At 42.0% G+C, this 24,087-nt stretch overlaps 1 protein-coding gene across 2 annotated transcripts in view; it reads right to left on the bottom strand.

Moving 5' to 3' along the window:
• SFXN1 (sideroflexin 1) overlaps positions 1-24,076 on the bottom strand; it is a 44,157-nt gene extending 20,081 nt beyond the window's left edge. The window contains exons 1-2 of one of the 2 annotated variants that reach the window (XM_004679238.2): positions 23,990-24,076; positions 5,979-6,151 (exon numbers count right to left, since the gene is read on the bottom strand). In XM_004679238.2, coding sequence (XP_004679295.1) covers positions 5,979-6,142 — 164 coding nt within the window. In that variant the 5' untranslated portion in view covers positions 6,143-6,151; positions 23,990-24,076. Of the gene's footprint in view, positions 1-5,978; positions 6,152-23,914 lie in introns of both variants that reach the window. The other variant, XM_012722554.1, reaches the window with a different exon arrangement.
• Between the last annotated feature and the right edge of the window lie 11 nt (positions 24,077-24,087).

Raw genomic sequence — 24,087 nt, 5'->3', positions numbered from 1 at the left:
CTTTTCTCTGCACCTTTAGCTATCCTTCTAGATCATCGACACTAGGTTGACAGTGGATCCTAAAACTCATGTCTACCAGGAGCCTTAGAATGCAAATTTTTGTGGAAACAGGTCTGCAGCTGTTCTTAGTTCAGATGAGGGCCTGCTGGGTTAGGATGGCCCTGTACCCAAGGACTGGTGTCCTTGTAAGACAGCCACACAGAGATGTGGTCATGTGATGACTGAGGCAGCGCACAGAAGAGGCAGGAAGGACCGTATTCCCACCACCCGCCCCCCAAGTCCCGAAAACCACTAAGGCACTGAGGGAATGCTACCCTGCCCAAGTTTCCAGGCTCCAGAATTGAGAGGCTCAATTTCTTTAAGTGACCGAGTTAATGGTAATTTGTTATAGCAGCCTTAGAAAATGAATACATCATCCTTTCCAAGCTGTATCATATTCCACTGTGATTATCAACTCTGTAAAAACCACCCACAAATGGGCATTTTAATTGTTTCCAATCTTTGCCATTTATAAAGGATGAAGTAAATAATCTCATAAATAAAAGTTCTGCATTCAAGTTGATTTAAAAAGAGATGAACACACTTGCTGAGATGAAAATTAAATTATTAAAACTGTACGTCCTTCCTATTTTTCTCTCTATATTTTGTACACTGTGGAGAACTGTATTATCTGCTATCCTGAGAATGTTCTTTTTTTATGTATAATAGGTGGAACAAATGAAGGGTTCAACTCATTTCAAGATTGTACAAATATTCATCTATCAGCTTTTTGTTGCTCAAGTTTTTGTTAAAAATACTTTATTGAAATGAACAGCCATATACCAGAGACATTTTGGGGGGGTGGAGTGGGGAATGGGATCAAAAATGGGGAGGGGGAGAGAAGTGCACGGGACTATGGTGATGGCACACAGGTGACTCGGTGATGGGAAACCCGCAGGGATTACAATTGAGATAAAAAAATGTACAAAATGATGTAAAAATATTTTTACAAAAAATATTTTATTGAGGTAATATTGGTTTACAACACTAAATGTGTTTTAGGGTCTAACCACACCTCTTTGATGAATTCTTGTACACCATGCATACCACCAAGGGACCCACAGTTCTCTACCATAGTCAACTGAGCCCCCTTCCCTGGGATCCCCACCCTCTACTATCCCCTAGCAGTTTTAGTTCTGCAAGCAGATTTCAGGATATGTTGCGGTTTGGTTTTATCCCTTTGCTTTTTTTACATTCCACATATGAGTGCGATCATTTGGTATGTCTTTCTCTGTCTGATTTATTTTGTTTAATCTACTTGGGAATCTATCCTAAGATGCACAAATATGAAACCTGTTTAACTTTATTTTATGATTGGCTGGTCTGCCATTCCAATACCAGTCATTGAGATTTTGGGAACGTGAGGCTTGATTTCTGGACTTGCTAGTGTGTTCCCACTATCTACATCTTCTAGACCAGGGCTGCTGTCTTCATTCCACGGCCCACATCACTCTTCAATTGAGCAATTGAGCCCTCACTCCACTCTTCTTCTTTTTCAAAAATGCCTTGAGTTATATCATGATTTTACACTTGTTTCTTATCAAAAGGCCAAACAATACATGCATAATTTTACTCTTCCAGAAAATTCTTAGAAATATTTTGTCAGTTTTAAAGGTGACCATAGTTGTTTTGACTGGTTACATTACTTTGCAGAGAAGTAACAGCTGAACAATATTATGACTTTTTTGTCAGCTTAACCCACTGTTCCTCCCCAAAGACTTGTTTTAATGATCTCATTGGCTGCACACTTTTGGAGAAGTATATTCCCAGATATTTTACGATTTTTTTCATTCTCATGAAAGTAAAGAAATACTGTCTGCCTATTGCTAATATATAGGAACTATCACTATTTTACATATTTGATTAAAGTGATCTCTAAGTGTTTAATATTTTTTCTAGTAAAAATGGCATTATCAACCTTATGTAGAAAAGGTTGATATTTGTATATTGCCCATATATCCTGTGACCATGACATGATGGTAGGTTCTTTTTCTACGGATAATCATGTTTTCTGAGAATGTCATTTCCTATCTCCATTTACTTATTTCTTACCATACTAGTTAGAAGCTCCAGCAAAACACTGAAATCCTTGCCTTTCTTCCTCACAAGGGGGAAATAGTTTGGTGTTAACTGAAGGATTTTACGATGTATCTTTACCCTTTATATTCCTAGTCTGTTGAATTTTTTTTTTTTTAAGATTTATTTATTTGTGCAGACAGAACTGGGGTACAGGCCAGAGGCTCAGAGGCGGCGAGAGGCTTCACCATAGACAGAGTGGGGAGCACAGCAGGCAGGTCAACGAAGTACACTGCTGAGGGGAGCAGCGAGCGGGGCAGGAGAGGTCTACCTCGCCATGTGATCACCTCCGGGGCAGGCGGGGATCGAACTCTTGCGGAAGCGCTTAAGCTTCTTAGTGCAGTGTTTTAACCCGCTGTGCCACCAGGGAGGGCCCATCTGTTGAGATTTTTATCATGAATGGGTGCTTGATTCTGCCTGCTTTCTCTGCACCTACTGAGACAATCACATAAGCTTTTGTTTTAGCCTACAGATAGTGATTTCCAAATGTTACAACGATCTTGCATTTTGCTATGAACCCTCACCGAATTCTACTTAAGTTTTTCAAAGATCTGTGTTTATGAGGGATATTGGGTTATATGTTTCTTATTTCTAATTCTTTTGTCTGGTTTTGTTATCAGGGTATTTTAACCTCCTAAATGAACGGAGTACCCCTGATTTTCTCTTCTCTGGGAGACTTTGTGATACAATTGGCATGATTTCTTCGTGTGAGGAAGTAATTTCTCTCAAATGTGAAGCTAACAGGCCTTGTGGATTTTTTTTTTTTAAAGATTTATTTATTTGTGAATACAGAACTGGGGTGCAGGCCAGAGGCTCAGGGGCGGTGAGAGGCTTCACCAGAGACAGAGTGGGGAGCAGAACAGGCAGATCGACAAAGTACACTGCTGAGGGGAGCAGCGGGTGGGTCAGGAGAGGTCTGCCACGCCAGATGGTCACCTCCGAGGCAGGCGGGAATCAAACTCATGAGGAAGCGGCTTTAGATTCTCAGTGCAGTGCTTTAACCTGCAGCGCCACCAGGGAGGGCCAGGCCTTGTGGATTTTTATGGGAAAGTTACTTTTTTTTAAACCATTTGCTTTCCTTTGGGTCATCTTCTCTTCTTTTTCTTTCCTTTCCTTCTTTTGGGTTGAGTGATGCCTTTCACTAAGATTTCCAAACCTTTTAGCAAAAAACTAAACAATAGGCTGTACTTTTCAACTCCTTTATCTCTCTCAGGTAACTTTATTATTCTGCTTGTCAACTTTTTTGAGTTTTATTTATTTATTTACTATTGATTAGACATGCCAGAGGATTAGCTTTCACTCTGTTTACCAAAGAATCAGGTTTAACATTTATTTTTTAATTCTATTATTTTTTAATTAAAATGTTTAAATTCTATGAATTTTTTATTTTTAAAATATGTCAGTGTCTCCCTGCTTTCCTAAAACAGTGGCATGTGCAGAGGTTGATGGCATGAACTCTGGAGCCAAGCTTTCTGCTTCCAATCCTGGCTCCCCTCTCACTAGCTGCAGGACTCCTAACAGATGAAACTGTCATGCCTTTAGGTGGGGAGCAGAGTGGACTAAGGTGGAGACCTAGGGGTGGGGGGGCGGCGCTTCCATTGAGCAAGAGTTATGGTGACCATGCCTGGGGACAAATCCTACAGTGTCAAATATTAATAAGGATGTAAAACAATGGCACTCCACCAGGAAATAAAAAATAAAGATAAAGCTTTATGCCTTAGATATTTCACCTGAAAAATGGGAACAACAATAGAATCCACCTTCAAGGGCTTTTGTGAGGGCTAAATGAATGACTGTGGACTGCTGGGTAGTACTGCACACGCTACGTGTGATGCAAGATTTCTTTCCTTTTTATTATTTTGTGTTGTTACTGAATTTCCTAAGCTGAGTTTTCAGTCTATGTGTCATCAACCCTTATTACTTAATAATACATACACATAAAGCCAGAAGTTTTTTCTACACAATTCCAAACATTTCCCAATTCATCTTCTCATTGTTTTTATTTTGTAATTTTACTTTTGGCTTCTCTTTCTGTCCTGCTAAAGCATTAAACATATCTGATGTGATTTGATCATACCAAAGGCTGGAATTTTCTATTATTGTGTTTAGTCAGGTTCTGTTTACATTTCTACTTAATAAACTTTTTAACTGTGAAAACTCTGTGCCAATGTTAACTCATCAATATGTAGATTTTCTAACCTATTTGCCCTGAGCTATTTTATTTGCAGTTACCTTCACTCTACCTTTTGCTGTCAGTGATTTCTGTTACCTTATAGAGTTTTCACACTTTCACCTGCCCATTTTTTTTTTTAAAGATTTATTTATTTATTCATATGGAACTGGGGTACAGGCCAGAGATGCGGAGGGTGAGAGGATTCACCAGAGACAGAGTGGGGAGCAGAACAGGCAGATCAACGAAGTACACTGCTGAGGGGAGCAGCGGGCAGGTCAGGAGAGGTCTGCCACGTCATGTGGATCTCCTCCGGGGCAGGCGGGGATCGAACTCATGCGAAAGTGGGTTTAGCTTCTCAGTGCTGTGCTTTATCCCGCTGTGCACCAGGGAGGGCCCCTCTTTATGTTATTTTCAACTGGACTAGCTATTGTTCATCTTAGCCTCTCCTCATTTAACAGTCTTTGTTCAGATTCTCAGCACATTTACTCTCCCAAATTTCCACAGATGCTCACTCCCGTGTACCCCAACGCTTTCTCACAGGCTCTGTAATGATTGTGGTGTGAGTGCTCCCTGGTGTGCACCTGGTCAGGTCAGCAGGGGGTCTACCAGGTGACAGATTTCAGTGTTTGGCAACCAGGTTACAGATCTCTCTGTTCTTCCTCAAATGACTGCGTGACAGCCAAATCCCTGACTCTCATGCACTGCTCTGGCCATGTTTAGGTACAAAACTTCCTTTCATTGGTTTCTCAGCTGCTGCCTGACTGTCCACTGGGGCAGGGATCAACCAACTGCTAGCGAAAACAGATGAATGGCTCCTGCACTTTTGAAGGATCGATCAAAAAGCAAACAACTAAGAAGACCCGAGAGAAACACCTGTGGCCACACAAAGTGTAAAACAGCTCTGAGATGGTCTTTTGTGGAGAAAGCTGCAACGGCTGCCTGAGAGGCCTCTTTCCTTCTCCTGCCTGGCTCTGGGAATGGATGGCGTGCATCAAACCTACAAGCACTGCCACTGGTATCCTTCCCACCTGAGCGCCAGCCGATGGTGAATTCATTGGTGCTTTATCTCAGAAGCAAACAACCTATCCCAGACAGAAAGGTACTTGGGAGTGGCTGTGGATGGAGAAGATGGTTGTTTTGGAACCTAGGAGTCAGGATGATGGAAAAAGGGGCTCTCACAGGCTGGTATCTATGACTTGGAGGCAGGCCTATCTTATATCCAGTTTCCATGACGCTGGGTATCTGTGTTCAGTGATACAATGCCTTCCCACTTCCTACTCTTTTTTTGTTTTGTAGGAAGAATTCTATTATGGGCCCTTCCTGGTGGTGCAGCAGGTTAAAGCACAGCACTAAGAAACTAAAGCGACTTCGGCATGAGTTCAATCCCTGCCCCGGACGTGACCCATATGGAGCGGCAGACCTCTCCTGGCCCGCCCTCTGCTCCACTCAGCAGTGTACTTCGTCGATCTGCCTGTTCTGCTCCCTACTCTCTTTGGTGAATCCTCTCACTGGCCTGTACCTCTGGTCTGTACCCCAGTTCTGTATGTATATATAAATACAAATCTTAAAAAAAAAAAGGATTCCATTACAAAAACGAGTGACAAGATCACTGAGTTAAGGTTTAAAGGTAATCAGTTAATGTAACAATTTATTAATATATGGAGCCAAAAAGCATAATCATTCATGTTACCTGTAATCATGCACAATTTTCCTCGCGTTCTCTAGTTGTTCATTGGTTAACAGGATATTCCTGGGATCGGTGACAGTGAAGAAGTGATTGGCTCTTCCAACAAAAGTGCTTTGATCCCATCGAGGTTCCCTGATGTTAATATTTAATGGAAGTTCCCCGGACATCGTTCTGGACTAAGGGAGATAAAAAAAGACAAGCCCCGTTAACACTTACAATGTTAGGTGCAGCTTTACAACTGAGAAGCTTTATAGCTGCAGTAACCTTCAAGTACAGTGTATGTACATTCCTATTTTGTTATAATTAGCAGGACAATCTAAATCCAAAGCTAACTATGTTCATACGTCTCAATAGATGTTAACAAAATTTTAGTAATTTCCCACATTTTTCTCCTCATTAGTATACAGTTTTTCATCATTTCTTATTTTTAGATACCTAGAAATACTCTAGGGGAATAAAAGCAGATAGAAGAAGCTAAAAATAACAGCTAAAATAAAGCCTAAAGTTTGAAGCCCTTTTTCTGGGTGAAACAAGCAATGTTGAATTCCTACTGCCTGCCTCTCAACATCTATTATCTCTACCAGTAGAAGTGACTAGTTGTGCAAAAGGGGCTTCAATGCTAAAAATTGTACACTTAAAAAAAAAAAGATTCAGGTTCATTCAGCCTTGTTTAGTATGTGACCCATCGAGTAAAAATGAAAAATCACATTCTTCAATCTAATCAGGACATAATGGGGAAAAGTGGTCTGACAGCTTGGTGAACAGGAACAACACTGCAACATCTAATTTTCCTCATAAAATATCCATTTTCTGGCTTCAAACCATTACTTTTCTCTAAAAGTAACTAATTTCTTTCTCTGCATAAGACATCCTTATTTTTAGAACTGCATTGTACTGTTGGAACACATGCTTATTGTGGTATTCTGAATAATATCAGCTTACTGTAGAAAATAAAAAAAGAAACAAAATCTCCTATAATTTAGCCACACTGAAGGGACCATTATTAATGTTTTGGTACAGTTCCTTGCAGATATTTTCTATACACATATTATCATATAATTACAAAAATAAAGCTGTTATCATGCTCCAGGCGCTCAGGTCATATGTACTTTATCAGAATCTCAAATGAATCCAGAGCATGGCTCACTGCTTCAATACGGGGCAGGTGAGCCACACAGGTGTGGAGAGAGAATGCCCAACTGCGGCCCCAGAGGCACCCAGCAGAGAGTGGCAGAGCAGCAGGTGGGGTCCAGTGCAGCAGGGAGGTGGGTGGAAGAGCGGACATCCCAGAGCTGCTGTGGATGGAGCCAACAGGATTTTCTGACAGCTCGGATGAGGGCTGTGAGAGAAAGCAAACGCACGACTCCAGAAGAGTTGGTTGGCAGAGGAGCAAGTCCAAGGAGAAACAGCCAGTTGAGGTTTGAGATGCCTAAGAGACATCTGTCTGACAGTGGCCATACGCTGGAGTCAGGAGCTGTGGGCAGAGGGTGAATCGGGGCATAAACCTGATCACTGGGACCAAGTGAAGAGGTCTGAGGATGGCAGTGCTCAGAGATGGGAACAGCAAAGGAGGCTGAGAGGGCGGACTGCCGTGATGTCCCGGAAGCAAGGAGAGTGAGTCTACTGGGGTCCCGTGGGCCAGGAGAAAGAGCCCATCAGCAGTTGGTCACTCCCAAATAGGAGGGGGGATCTAAATCCGAGGGGGCCAGTCTAGCAAAGGGGTTACTGTAAAGATAATTGCTTTTGCAAGTCCTAAAAAGTCTAAGCAACAATGCTCAGAGGAGTAAATGGTCCTTTCTCTGGAACTGCTTATTCCCACAAAGCCACTGGTATAGATGGATGGGTCCTCACCAGAGGACTACATTGAAACCATCTGGAGAGCTTCTAGCGATCTGGAGCCAGTAGGTAGGTCCAGGGTAAGGCCAGCCATGTGATTCTGCAAGCGTGATGGTTGGACCTCCATTTGTCTGGGCACCAGGTTGTGCCTCTGCATGAACTGGGGAGTTGGTTCCTTCCCTGTAGCTTTCTCTGCATCTTCTTTCAAGCCTGTGTAACCTACGATGGTCTCTCATGATATCAGGTGCCAATCTGCCTCATAAAAAATATTGCGTGCCAAAATCATCTTTCTTCCCTTTGAAGTATAATTCTCTATCACTGGTTTGCCCTTGCACTCTGATATGTAATAAAAAAGATTAAAATGTAGTTTTCATAGGATGCTAGTTCTTAGTAAGAAACTATCTCCTACACTTAGGTCAAGTTGCTACAAACATGATCTCATTTTAAAAAGTGTTACTTTATCAATAAAAATGTTCTAATTGTGGGCCCTCCCTGGTGGCTCAGCGGGTTATAGCACAGCACTGAGAAGCTAAAGTCACTTCCGCAAGAGTTCGATTCTGCCTGCCTGGAAGGTGATCCACAGGGAGCAGCAGACCTCTCCTGACCCGCCCACTGCTCCCCTCAGCAGTGTACTTCGTTGATCTGCCTGTTCTGCTCCCCACTCTGTCTCTGGTGAATCCTCTCACCCTCCGCATCTCTGGGCCTGTACATCAGTTCTATATGAATAAATCTTAAAAAAAAAATGTTTTAACTGCACAAGAGCCTAAAATCTTAAAAATGATCTACCCAACATGGGAATCAGACAGACAAGGAACCTTGAGGCCCAGTAGGGGGAGTCACTCACCCAGGTTGCATGATCGGTGCTGGGTAGAAGATTCTACCCAAAGTACAACTGGACTCCTGGACATGGTCTGTCAGCTCACTCACTTTCTCGACTATTCTCTTAGCTGTTTTTCCCCCAATGAATATCAAGAAATGCTTGTGCAGAACTGGTATCTTTGAGGATGTCTTTCCTTCCTTTAAATGACAAAGCTCTCTAATGACCAAACCCCATGGTGGCTATGGCACGGATGGGCAAGAACAACACTGCAGGCCTCATAAAGTCTCTTCTTTAACAGGCAAGGACAAAAGATGGGGAGAGGAACCCAAGATTTCTGGAGTTTCTGTTACCTACAGGGTTATTGGGCTAGATGGTTGCCAAAGAGCACATGTACCTACTCCGTGCCAGTGGCAGGGCACCTACTCAGTTCTCACAACCATGTGCTTTGCATATATAGTGGGCCCTTGAATGACACGAGTTTGGATGCCTGGGACTACTTACATGAGGACTTTTTCCTGTATGTAGGCTCTGCATTCAGTGTCAACCAACTTTGGGTTTCATGTGGCTAATTTGTAATGCAGAACAGGAAATACTGAGGGCCACCTCAAAGGGATTTGAGCATCTGTAGATGTAGGAATGGGAGGTGTGTTCTAAAACCAACCCCATGGGGGTACCAAGGATACCTGTAAAGGATTTAAAGGATTTTCTACTGCATGGGGCTAGGTGCTACCTACTCCCGTCGTTCAAGGGCCAACTTTGCAATGCATGTTTTACAGGAGAGGAAAAGAATGATCTTGGGATGACACAGCCACCCCTTATCCATCCAGCAGTGGAGGAAGCAGGTGAGGACCCCAGGTCGAGTATTCCAAAGCTACAACATTCTCTGCTCAGTATGGACTGTGGGAGCCAGGTTGGCTTCCCAAAGATGTCCACGTCCCAATCCCTGTGAACATGCTACCTTACTTTGCTGATGGGATTAGTTAAAGATGCTGAGAGTGAGAAGCTATCCTGGATTATTTGGGTGGGCCTGACAAATCACAAGGGTTCCTATAGGAGAAAGGGAAAGAATAGGGCAGAAGGCGGATGTGAGGACCAGCAGAGGCTGAAGTGTTGCAGGGCTAAGCCAAAGAACGTGGCAGCCTCTGGCAGCTGGTGCAGGCAAGCAGACAGATTCTCCCTGGGCGCCTCCAGGAGCAGCACAGGCTCATTTTGAATTTCCAACCCGCAGAGCCATAAGTAATATGTTGTTTTAGGCTAAAAATCTGTGGTAATTGGCTCTCCCTGGTGGCGCAGCGGGTTAAAGCACAGCACTAAGAAGCTTAAGCCACTTCCGCATGAGTTCGATTCCCGCCTGCCCCAGAGGTGACCACTTGGCGCGGCAGACCTCTCCTGACCTGCCCGCTGCTCCCCTCAGCAGTGTACTTCGTCAGTCGGCCTGTTCTGCTCCCCACTCTGTCTCTGGTGAATCCTCTCACCACCCCTGCACCTCTGGTCTGTACCCCTGTTCTGTACTGTATGCACAGATAAATAAATCTTTCAAATAATAATAATAAATCTGCGGTAATTTGTTGCAGTTGGAATAAGAAACAAATATAGTGCTTCTTCCCCACTTAAAAAGGGATTTGGGAAAACATTACAAACTGATATAAGATATACCGACTAACCTGTCCCCACCTCCTCAAGTTTCAAAAACTTAGGCAGATCTAGAACTTGATATTAACATTCTTACAAAGACAGCGATCACTAACCAGATAAAATTTTACTATCCACAATGATTCCCATGTTTCAGTTAGACATTCTTCACACATGAACCTTCAAGAACAGGAATAGTTTTCACTCTGTCTACTCCAAGCAAATTAAGCAGTCTCTATAATTCAGAGTTCTACTTAAAACAAAACAAAACCCAGAAAACCTTATTTCCTAGTCCACATTGAAGAAACGGCGGTCCCCTCCCCCCCATTTACTGCTGCCAAAGGTGACTGGTTTCCTTTCTGATGACTGAGTTGTGGGCCTGGGAACAGCTCTTGACTCATATGGGGGGAGGAGCATAAGCTGAAGGGGCACCTGGAACAGGCAGCCCAAGACCCCTCTAATCAGTTACCCAGGCTAGATCAGCTCATGACCTGGCAGTGGCCTCAGGGAACAAAAGCACTCCATGGCCTTCACTGTCACGCAGAGTCTTGGGCACATCCCCACTCGGTCCTCCAGGGTGCTTGGCTGGGCTACAGTACCCCAGGCACCCACGGAATGGTGGTAGCATCGGGCAGGAGGGTCCACCCTGCACTCTTGATACTGCTCATCAGTCAGCTGTGAGGCAAGAACAGACATGGGCACCTCGGTGGGGTGAAAGCTAAGTCGTTGGTGTGTGGGAAGGGAAAAAATAAATGGATTTGGTTGCTCAAAAGTCTGGTTTAGATATAAAGAGCACAGTTATCCTGTAGCTTGTGGTCCCTGAAACCTGAGCTGCCACCCAACAACTCCTCCCCAAGATTAAAGTTGGGGTGGAAAGAAACAGGGGCAGAGATGGCTACAAAAGGCAACAAGGCAGGAGGTGGAAGGGAGGATGGGGCGGCCACCTGCCTGCCCAGGCTCTGAGACCAGAGAGCCATCCAAAAGCCCCAAAGGCCAAAACCAAGGGCTGTAGCAATACAACACCCACACAATAGGGCCTATTGAGCTGAAGCCTGGCCAAGGACAGTGCCCGATAAGAGGACAGGTCACTGCCTGTGGATTCTCATTCACGCACACAACTGCAAGTGACCTTGAGCTCCAGGAACAACAACCACAAGGTTTATTTTACAAACAGGGGAAACAAAGAGCTCACTGTAGCCACAAGTAGCAGCTACCTCTCCCAGATAGCATCAGTGATGGTCACCACCAGCCACCTGGAGTATTGGACAGCACTGGTCAGTGCTAGTGCTGGTCACTGCTGGTCCCGCAGAGGCGGTGTCAGAGACACCCCGTGTTAACAGCTCTTTGTGAGTTGCTGGGCTACACCACCAGCAAGCAGCTCTTTGAGACACCAGGCCCAGAGCCTTTGGTGCTCCTCTCAGGCAGCGTCAGAGATAGATAGGACTGGGGCCCAGTCTCTGCAAAGGTCTTTGGGGTCTCTCCTATGGAGGTCAACTGCTAGATATTTTCTTTTCTTTCTTCAGAGGCTGGAATGGAGTCTTCACCTTCTTTCTTTTTCTTTTGGAGGCTGGCATCCTCTCTCTTTCTTCAAGGGATTGTCCTTTCTCTTAGGGCTGGGTGTTGGTATCTTTCTTTCTTCAGGGGTCCTTTGTTTAAATCCTCCTTCAGGTCTGATTGGACTATTTAGCATCAAACAGCTCAGACCTCACACCTGGTTGGTTCATTCCACGATCCAGGAAGTACCATTACATATAAGGTCTCAGAGGACCAACTACCACAACTGACTTGTGCTGGAGCAGCAGATCGAAAGAACCACTGCTCCTGCTGGTTCCCACTGCTGAGGTGGCTGGGTTCCAGTGACAGTAAAAGATCAGATGGTTTTGTAGAGGGATGTTCATACACACCTGTGACCACACGGTTCTGACTGTATTTCATGATAGTGACTAGTGACAATTTTAAAACAGCGCTTCCCTACTAGGAATATCTGTGGAGTATACTGCACTAAGGGTTGTGTTGCACAGCCTCAGATGGATGCTGGAGCATGAAGCCACAAGAGTTCAAAAGAAAGGTTCTGAGAACAAGATATCTCCTAATTGCATATGTGGAAAGCATGAGAAAAAAGTCATGCCTCGGAGACAGGGTGCACAGAATGCCAAAGAATGTGAGTTCATCAGCTTTGTCTGAGTGGAAGCATGTGAAAGGAATTCCCCAAGAGAACTGGAACACACCTGTGGGTAGGATATTCTCTTTGCCATGTCTACTTGAGGCTTTGGCAATTACATGGAATGTCTGAAATATCTTCTGAAATTCAGAAAAGACTTGTGATGAGACAGAAATGGTGGGCAGTCACAGTTATAGACTATATATATAGAGTAGGTAAAAAGCTCCCCAGAAGAAAATTAGCTAAGCAGAGATCAGCTTAGTTTCATAACTGTTGCAGTTCAACAGAAAATGGTATGGTTTGTACAATGTGTTATTGGCAGATTTATGACATTCAACAAATTCAGTTTTCGAGATCTGAAGAGATGATGGCATGGGGAGTAGAGAAAGAGGCTGTAGGATTCTGAAACAGACCGTATAATGAAATGTCTAGGGAAATGATTACCTTTAATTTAAACAGCTATAATGTAGCTTCATGAAACTTGACCAATTGAGGTGTTAATTCAGACTTCAGAATTTATTTTTGAGTGATCAAAACAAAAATATTGATTTTAAAGGTATAAAAATATTTTTTGGGTCCAAGAAGACAGACACATGGAAGGCACATTACATTTAAACTGCTGTAGGCAATGACAAAACAGATATTAAAAGTAATTGAGAGAACGAATATCAGGCTGTAAGGGAAGTAGCTATTAGACTGTCCATGGACTTTTCAGAGAAGTCTTACAGGCAAGAAGGGAATGACTAGGATATTTAAAGTATCAAAGAGAAAGACTTTCAGCCTAAAATACTTCATTCACAAGATTACCAGTCAAGACAAAAGAAAGGGTAAGGATCTTCACTGAAAAGTAAAAAATAAAAGAATTTATTAGCACCAAACCTATAAAAGGCCGGTGAAGGAAGTATAAAAAGATTAATATAAAGCAGCAGTAAAAACAACAAAAGGATCTAGAAGTAACAGATATCTAAATTATACAATGTAGAAGAGGAGAAGAGAGTTAAAATGTGGTCCATCAAAATGAGTTTGATATTAGACCCTCTAATGGGTCACAAAAATAGACCATCATATACTCAGCTCAGCAGACCCTTCAAACAAAAATCAGAAGTAACACATAAGGCAATGACAAGGAAGCTGAACAAAACAAAACAAACATAAAAGGAATATGTAAAAAAAAGATGAATTAAAAAAAAAAGATAATGAGCATGTGCATCCCAATAATCACCTCAAATACAAATAGCTTGAATTCACTAGGTTGATTGAACTCATTTCAAACCAAAGTCCAACCTTCTGATATAATGGTTGGAAATTCACTTTATCACCAAAGGTAAATACACTCACAGTTAAAGGTTGTAAGACAATCTTACAAGCAGATGATAATCAAAAATGTTAGGAACAGTTATATTTACATCAGATAAAATAGATTTTCAACTTATAAAAGGCAATAAAAGATGGAAATGGATATTATATCAACTATAACAAGAAACTATAATACCGCCATAATGGAGTACTTTCATTCCCAAGACAATTATTAATAAAACTAACAAGAGAGATTTACCCAAAAAGCCCCAAAATACTAGGAAATTTTAACACTCCACTTGTAAGTATAGACAGACCAACAAGATAGAGACAAAGTAAGGCAGCAATAGCCTTAAATGAGGAGTGAAGCCAAACGGGCTTAACAGACATCTGTCCAACACTCCATTCCCAAACTGCTACCTTTATTTTCTTTTCAAGTGCACACAGAACATTTTCAAGAATGTTGGGACACAGGTCAATTGTCGATAAAACTATGAAGACTGAAATTGTACCAAGTACTCTTTCCGATCATATTTATTATTATTATTATTATTTTAAAGATTTATTTATTTGTTACATACAGAACTGGGGTACAGGCCAGAGGCTCAGGGGTGGTGAGAGGCTTCACCAGAGACAGAGTGGGGAGAAGAACAGGCAGATCAACGAAGTACACTGCTGAGGGGAGCAGCGGGCGGGTCAGGAGAGGTCTGCCGTGCCATGTGGATCTCCTCCAGGGCAGGCGGGGGTCAACTCATGCTGAAGTGGCTTTAGCTTCTCAGTGCAGTGCTTTAACCAGCTGCGCACCAGGGAGGGCCCATATTTATTATTTTAAAAATGAAAAACAATAAATACAAGGAGACTGAAAAACATGCTTGCTTAATAGTCATTGTATTAAAGAGGAAATTAAAACCAAAATAAAAAAAAATTTGGAGACTAATAAAAATGAGGATACAAGCTTTCAGAATTTATAGGATAAAGAAAAATTGTTCTGGAGAGACATTTTAATGCAATGTAAGTCCACATTAAGAAGCAAGAAAAGCCCATAATAAACTACTGTCTCTCTCCCTCTCACACACACACTCCTAAAACAACTTGACAGAGAAGAACAAAAACACCTAAAGTTAGTAGAAGAAAGGAAATAATAAAAATAAGATTGGAAATAAATGAAACAGTTTGTCAAGAAAGACCATATAAAGGATCAATGAAACTATGAGTTGGTTCTTTGAAAAAAAAAAATTGATAATGTCAGGCTATGCTAACAAATAAGAGAAAAAACAATAAGCAAAATTAGATTTGAAAAGAGAAATTACCATAGATGGCTCAAAAATACAATGTTCATAAGAGGTTACAATGAACTATATGCAAATAAATTCAATAACCTTGAAGAACTGGACAAATTTCTAGAACAATACATTTTGCCAAGACTAAACCAGGAGAAACAGACAAACCAATCACAATCATAGAAACGGAAATAGTAATCAAAAGTCTTCCTATGAACAAAGCCTAGGGCCAAAGGACTTTATAAAGTGAATTCTATCAAACTTTTAAAGAACTTCTATCCACCTAGCTTAAATTACTTATAAAAATCTAAGACAAGAGAATGTTCCCTAATATATTTTAAGATGTCAACATTACCTTAATATTGAAACCAGATAAAGATAGCACAAAAAACTATAGACCCATATCCTTGGTGAGTACTGATATGAAGAAAATAATAGAAATTTCAGCAATGCATTGCAAGGAGTATGCATCATAAATTAGAAGTTATACTGGGGAGCAAGGATGGTTCAATATATGTAAATCAATCAATGTCACTATATATATTAAAAGAAAAGTGAAAATCATGGTAATATTAAGAGATGCAGAAAAAGCACTTGATATAATTCAGCACCCCTTTATGATAAAAATGCTAAACAAGACAGGAATAGAAGGAAACTACCTCAACATAATAAAGGCCATCTATTACAAACCAATGTGATACTTACTAGTGAAAAATTGACATGTTCCTCTTTAAGATTAGGAACAAACAAGAATAACCACTCCCACCAGCTCTTTAATTTAGTAGTAGAGGTCTTAGCTAGAAAAACCAGGCAATGGGGAATAAAGGAATGCAAGCTAGAAAAGAATCGAAACAATTATCATTGGCAGATTGCATGATTATCAAGAGAGAATCCTGAAGATGCCACTAAAAAATATCAGAAACGAATGAACACAGCTAAGTGGGAAGTTACAAATTAATATATAATCTGTTGCATATTTACACAGAAATTATGAATAGGAAGGAAAAGAAATTTAAGTAAACAAGCCATTTATCATCACTGCCAAGAGTTAAATAGCCAGGAAAGAATGTAACTAAGGAGGTGAGGACCTATACAATGAAAAGTATAAGGTATTAGTAAAGGATATGGCTCATAACAGATGGAAAGACATCCCATGTTCATAGACGGGGAGCATGAATTTAGCCAAGATGACTCTTCTACCAAAAGTGTTATTTAAATTCATCTCAATTCCTATTAAAATACCAAAAATAACTTCAGAGAAACTTAATAAAAACTCTAAGAAATATGTGGACCATAAAAGGCCTAACACAGAAAAAGAATTCTGAGAAAAAAGAAAAACAAAGGAATCATATTAACTAACCTTAAAGTATAATCCAAATTAGCAGTAACTAAAACAATTTGGTGTTGGCATAAAAATCGATATACAAATCAATGGAACAGAATTAAAAGCTAAAAATTAAGTCCATTTATATATCAATAATTAATTCATGATAAAGGAGCCATGGCCATATACAACGGGTAAAGGAGAAAAGGAGAGTCTCTTTAAGAAATGATGTTGGGAAAACTGGATAGCCACATGTAGAAGGATATAATCAGAACACTCCTTAATTCTATGCACAACATTAAGTTCAAAATGGGTTAAAGACAGATACAATACTTGCAACAATCAAATATATAAAAGAAACAATATGTTTCAATATAAAAGAAGCAATATGTTTCATGACATGAATAATAAAGGTATTTCTGGAAAGTCAATGTGTATGGCAAGGGAAGTTAGAGCAAAAAACAAACAGCTGGGGTTACTTCAAATTAAAAGGCATCACAGTAGGCCTTCCCTGGTGGCACAACAGTTAAAGTGCAGCTTAGTAATTTAGCTGCAGCCACTTCAGTGACCCACATGGCACAGCAGACCTCTCCTGCTTGTCCACTGGCTCCCCTCAGCAGTGTACTTCTTGATCTGCCTGTTCTGCTCCCCACTGTCTCTGGTGAGTCCTCTCACCACCCTGGAACCTCTGCCCTGTATCCCAGTTCTGTATGCACAAATAAATCTTTTTTAAAAAGGCTTCACAATAAAAGAAAATATTTATTAGATTTTAATGACATCCTACTAAATGGGAGAAAATATGCACATATTATACAACCAGTGTCAATATCTAAGGTATGCCAAAATCACCTTCAATATAACAGTTAAAAATAAATAAATAAATAAATGGTCAGTAGATCTGAACAGACTATTATCCAGAGGCTAATAGTGAAATGCTCATTGTCACATCCAACAAGAGGGATGCAGGTCAAAGTCACAAGGATATATCATCTCACACCTGTGAACACAGCCGTATTAAAGAGCCCCCAACAAGTAGTACTGGAGAGGATGCAGAACAAGAATAATGTAAACTAGTATAGTCATTCTGGAAAGTGATCTGGACCTACCCTAAAAACAAAACAATGAAATACTGTATGCAATGACAATCCCAGTCTTTCTTTGGGTCACCGACCCAAACAAACTACCAACTCAAAATTTCTACATGATACTATGCTTACTGCAGTGCTATTTCAGTAGCTAGATGGACACAACCTCAATGTCCATGATAGAAGGCTGGATCAAGAAATTTTGGTATAGTCACACAGTGCAATTACTTATCAGCCAGCAGGAAAGACGAACTGTTGGCATGTACAGCAAAATGGGAGGAGTGTGAGGGAATTACATGTAATAAAGCAAGTCAGAATGACAAAGACAAATACTGGACCTTTACACAGCACACAATCTGGTGAAGCAAAATGTATGGAAACAAGCCCACCCTAACAAAGGATGTGAGGCATCTGAAGAAATGGTATAAGGGACAGTGATGGGGGAAAAGAAAAACTATCCACAAGAGAAAAATGTTTTGAGTATTTTTGTATGTGTGTAAGTGTATAAAAAAAGAATTGAGATTATAAAAAAAAAATTTCTGTCATTAACTGATGCCACTTAGGCTAAGAAACAAGGTGAAGGCTTTATCACTTAAAAAAACTAGATCATTTAAGCTGAACTATCAGGGAGGATTAATGATTACAACATTATTAGGCTGCATTTAAATGAATCATTCCTACAGATATTATTTTATATACTATATACACTAATACACTAACTTCTCAAAGAGGAAAGAATGAATCTCTTAGTGAGGAAAAAACTTAAAATTCAATCTCTTGGCTAAGGTTTTTTATAAAAAAAAAAGTCTCCTGGAGCATCCTCAACATAAACGTCTCTAGCTCTTTTATTCACTTATGACAAACACAAGTACTTTCCATATTAAATAACAATTGAAGGCCTCTCCTGTTCCAAATACTGGCTTGGCCCAGAATTTGTAAATACTCAATACACAAGAAGTTGGAAAACAATTCCAATTCTAATGAATTCAGCTTTGATTTTCCCAAATACTCTTGTAGACACCCTTCACAGATAGAATTTACTTAATCGACTTAAGTAGATTAAAATGACATCCTACTGAGGAGAAAATATTCCCATACAACCAAAAAAGTATTAATAAATTCAAAATTAAAGACTTAGCTATAATTTGCAACAATCAAAACAAGTGATGGCAATATGTTTCATGACATGAATAATAAAGATATTTTTGGAGAGTCCGTGTCTGGATATCCCCCAATTTAGCCATTAAAATCTTAAACTGAGTTATTGATTACTAATTAGATAAATCATATTGATATGGGTGAGTCTGAGTATCCTTTCAAAAACACCTATTATCTCAATGTAAAAAACCTGCTTGAAATACACATTAACCCAAGCCCTGAATTTAAAAACTTTGAAAGCCAAAATGAGTACCCTAAGATTCTCCTCATAATATATCACAATACATTCTATACTATAAGCCTAGTTATATATATTGTATATAATACAATTGTATATATAACGTATACACAATGTATATACATGTACTATTATACATATATACATTGTATACATATATGATAACTGACTACTGGCAAAGTCATTTAACTTCATCCTTGTCAAGTCTGTTATTTATATAACCATCATCATCATGTACACAATCTTCATAACAACCAGTAGTTACAACCTCGTGCTAGTGGAGGTGACAGATCCTAGTTCAAATCCCAGTTGTTCCAAGGACTCAGACTTAGTATAGATTGTACCACTGCACCCAAGTTTTTGCAGCTTTATAATATAACTAGAATTTACAATAAAGACAACTTACAAATCCATAACCATCTATTCTCAGAGCTTTCCTTATATTATCTCATCCTGGTATCTAGTTGTTATAAGAGCACCTGGCTACCTCGGCAGCTAGTGGCAGCCAATGGTGACAAGAGAATGGGAAGCTAAGTCCTTACGGAGGAGCTGTGACCTGGGCAGCATCTCCTTGGAAATTCTGAGTCAGTACAGGGGAGGTGGAGCCTAGAAATCCAATTTTTAAGAAATACATTAGGGGTATTAGATAAGTTGGAGAAATGCCATATTGGAAAGACTATCAAAATAGTTAATCAACAAAACCCAAATCACCTTACCTATGAAGGGGACGACTCCCTGGCTATTCGAGCTGGTTGCTGGGCCTGCTCTTTCTGGCTGGGTCCCCTTGCGAAAGACTCCCTGACCTATGGCTTGGCACCCCGGGTACCTCCCCTGTCCACCCATGTGATCAGAATTGGGTGTGAGCCAAAGTAATTTGGACTGGAGTCTTGATTCTGTCACTTGCCTTTGGTCCTGTCACTGGGTGAGTCACTTCTCATCGGTAGGAGCTGGCACACAGAGTTGGTAAGTTAGCCAACTAAGGGGCACCTGAGGCTTTTATGATATTTTCATTTATGAGAAATACATATTCTGTCATTTAGAAGACCGAATACATTTGTCTCATCTATATTTGGTCATTCACAGTGCCTGACTCTCAGCTCCCCAAACCCTAGGAAATCTCCAAAGTAATGAATGGGAAAGGTGCCTCTTGTAATGTTAATGAAGGCAAGTTCTGAAAAAGCACAGAGGTTGGGGGCTGTCGGCCAGGAGGACCAACTTCATGAGAGGGCTGGAATTTTCAGCCCCACCCCATCCCATATCTGACCCCTTGGGAGGGGGTAAGGGCTGGAAGATGGAAAGGAAGCCCCCATAAAACCCCAAGAGGACAGGATGGTGAACACAAGCATTTTGGGGGAGAAGGTGCAACTGGAGAAGGCTCTGCACCCTTCACCCCTGGGCCTTCCTGTGTGTCTTGGCCATCTGGCTGTTCCTGAGTTGGATCCTTTCACAGTAAGACAATGGTCTAGTGCATGAAGGGTTGTGCTGAGTCCTCTGTGCAGTTCTAGCAAACTGACCAGGTATGAAGGGGAGAGGGGCCCTAGGAAGCAGTGATGTACCCCAGGCAATCAGTTGTACCCCAGGGTTCGAGCTGGGTCTGAAGTGGAGGATGGTGCAGGTGCAGGGCCTGAACCCCTTCCCTGTGGAATCTGATGCTCTCTCTGGGTAGTGTCAGAAATGAGTAGACTTCTCAGACCCTCCTGCTCAGGTTCCAGAATTGTTGGTTGGTGTGAAGCCTTCACATATCCCCCCACAAAGTACAGGAATTCCACTCAGCTTTATTAGCCTTTTTAAACTGTGAAATGCTAACGTGAGGTCAGATTGTTATAAATGAGCAGTTCTCCCTAGCTGAAGTCCTGCCTACAAGTACAGTGGACCCTAGTGCTAGAGAAGTGTGGGTGGCGCTTGGCTGTCTGAACCTCCAAAGAACAGATATGTCTAAGAAAAAGAACTTTCCTCTGAGATAAACTTTATTTCAAACTTTCAGTTATAGGTCAAGAAAATGCTTAACTAACAGAAAATAAAGAACTGCCCAAATTTTCACAGAAAGTAAGTTAGCAGGGAATGTGCTGTCTCAGGACTTAATAACAAAGACCTTTAACCTTAGCTAATGATTAACAACGGTAATCAAGTTATTAAACTGGAAACTTGCTACTGTGTGAAATGACTGCCTTTTGAAAGAGTTAAGAAACTGTCAGGTGTAGGCTCTGGTTTGTTCAGTCAGGACAGGCACGTGCGTGTGAAAGTACCTGTCAAAGGCACTGTCAAGGAGGCATGACTGAGGCCATCACCTTGCAGATGCTGGGCTGTTCCTGCATTATTCCATTGCTACATCCTCACTTAAACCCTCTGAATTGTCCCCTGGTTTGTAGTGTTACTCAGAGACACAAGATGCCACAGCCTGGATACACTCTGCTGTCGTCATGACTTTATACCGCCCTTCTGACCCCTGGGAGGCCAGAGTGATGCGTCTGCCAAAGTCAATCTACTGATACGGGGCACGGACAGGGTGGTACAGCCACAGGCTGCCAAGGCCAATCACAGCAACTCAGGGAGCCTAAACAGCACGTGAGTCAGTGCATTGGGGACTGGGCTGGTCATCCACACACGGCACTCCTTTCCTATGGGTGTGACCACGCAGATCAAATGATAGATCAGAAAGCTAAATCCAGTGCCAAGAGTTAATATTCTTTCAAAGGGCACTTAGTGCTCTCCTCTATTGCAGGGAGAATTCTGTATGGAGATGCTGTCTAGAATCAGAAAGACTTTGGGTATTCCTTCATTCTGTCTCCCTGTCAACATCCTCTCTGTCTGTCTCCCCTGACCCCCCACTTCCCAGCCTACAATGCAATGTCCATTCTTTCATTAACTTTCAACACCCAGGTGACAAGATAATCCTGGCCATCCTCCAGCAGTCAGTCAAATTTAGGTTTGGTTTCATTAGCAGTATCTTAGGATGGGTGGAGTTTTTACCCATTAAAAAAAAAAAATCTATGGGTTTCCACTTGAGATGGTGCCATCTGCCTAGCAAAACAATACAATACTACCAAACAGCAGTATTTTGGAGATCTTCAGGGGAATATTTTACCACCCACCTTAAAGAAGCGATTCATATATTACATATCTAAGTCTGAAAATATTTTACAAACTAGCATTAGTAATTAAAAACTTAATAACTTTGGTTTTTAGGTTTTTATATAATGAAGTGTGTATATTACACATAGTCTAACTTAATTTTTCACTTTCAAGGCTTCGTATTTTTTTTTAAATATCTACTACTGATTTCTGGTGTTTAACATCAAGTGAAAAGTTCCAACTGTGATAATACACTTGCTGCTTCTAACTACTTCTTGAACAGGAGGATGCAGATCCCACATTTCATTCTAAGGCGCAGAGAAAGAAGCTGGATGGTGGATCTGCTGGTCATGACTTTGCTTGTCCTCTCAGCTATCTTTGCAGGAAGTAGTAGGGGGAAGGGACAGTCCCTCAGTGGACATCCTTCTGTACACATTCACATGGGATTGTATGTGTTTTCTACAGAGTAGTGAGAACATTCAAACTGTTTTACTGACCCTGAATTAGCATCACTCCTTGCTCTACATGCAAGTACAACTGTAACCACAGAACACCATCCCTTTCCTGAAAGTCTATAAGGCCTGAAGTCTACACACTCAATCTAACACTGAATGCACACTTAGAGCAATAACATGTGACAGCTAAATGGAGCTAGAAGGTTCTCTCCAAACACCAGCATCTTTGCAAGTGAGACACCTACAGTCTCAAGGGCAGAAAGGACCTTTATGAAGTCCCCAAACTTCTCGGCCTTCACTCATCCTTCCAAAGAATTCCCCCTCATTTTATGTATTATGCAGGTCAAATCTGAGCTCACCACCCCAGGCACTGCAGACTTCCTCAAGACCCATTTTCCCCTTATTACAATGCCTGGAAACAGCTCAGTAACTAGGGACGGAAAAAAGAAGAGGAAATCAAGAGACCCAACTGAAAATGTATAAGGTGAGGCAGAAGAGAGAGCCTAAAGGTGAGGAAATTCCACACAAAATTCCTGCCACAGATTATTAGTATCAGTGCTGCAGTTTTTAGAAAGCTGTTGCAAAGGAATGGTGATTTTTCATTTAGGCACTCAACACATGTTCACTGAAGGCTTACTTGGTGCAAACAACTGATGAGACAAGGAGAGAATAAAAGAAGCAAGTAAACAGTTCATTTCAGTTGGTGACAAGGCTAGTATAGAAATAAATCTAACAAGGATGTGTGCATGCTATAATTTTAGACCATGCACCCATGGGAAAACATCTGCGAGGAAGTAACATTTAAGCTGACACCCTGCTAAGCCCTGTTCTCCAGATAGTGAGCTGTGTGGCCTTAGGCAGGTTACTCAATCTCTGAGCCCCAACTTACTCACCTGGATGAGGAAGGCAACATCCTTAAGGATGTAAGTAATGCAAAAGCAAAGAACCAAATCCCCTGTATATACTCAGTAGAAACATTGGTTACTGTCATTCTGAGGTGAGAGACCCCTGACACGTGAAAAATATCCGGAGAGCACAGAAATGAAAGATCCACGCGGGACTTCTAACTACTCCAATAATTTATTACTTGCAAAGCCTACTGGATCGCAATTCTAGGGCAGGGGCCAGGTGGTCTCCAGTGCCACTCCCAGCCCTTCTCTCCACCAGGAGAAGTCAAGAGCTAGGAATGTGCAGGACGCGGGGGGTCGGTGCCGCTGGTCCCCCTGCAATCGCTCACGTCCTTCTGCGCGGTGGCCTGTCCCCGCGGCAGCCATCTTGGGTATCTTCCCCGCGGCGAGTTTTGTCACGCGGCCGCCAGGGACAGCCTGGCAGGTCTCATGGGGTGCAGGATGAATGAGCCCCCTCCCATCCCATCGAGACCCACTCCACCACGCGCACTGCGGGGAAGCTCAGGAGGAAGTCAGGCTGCAGGAGGTAGAGTGCAGTCGGGTGGCAGAATGACAGGGGCCCCCAAAGTGCGGGGACCTCTGGCCCCGATCTGCCCCAGGTATGTCAAACGTGCTTCTGACCTCGGGGCCCCGGAGATCTCCCGCCTGCCAGCCCCTGGGCGCGCGGCCCCTACCCGAGCACGCGCCGTCAGCAAGGCTTCCTGCGTATTGCCCACGCACCGGGGCCGGGCTCACCACCCGCGACTCACCGCTCTCCCCGGGCCACCGCCCGCGCCGCTTGCAGGACCCGCTCAGCGCCGCCTCCACTGCCACCGGAAGCGCTTCTCCCGCCACCGCAACCCCGCGC

Source organism: Condylura cristata, unplaced genomic scaffold (genome assembly GCF_000260355.1).
Source record: "Condylura cristata isolate star-nosed mole 26May11 unplaced genomic scaffold, ConCri1.0 scaffold00008, whole genome shotgun sequence".
Lineage (NCBI taxonomy): Eukaryota > Metazoa > Chordata > Mammalia > Eulipotyphla > Talpidae > Condylura > Condylura cristata.
This window is presented reverse-complemented; position numbering and strand designations above follow the sequence as displayed.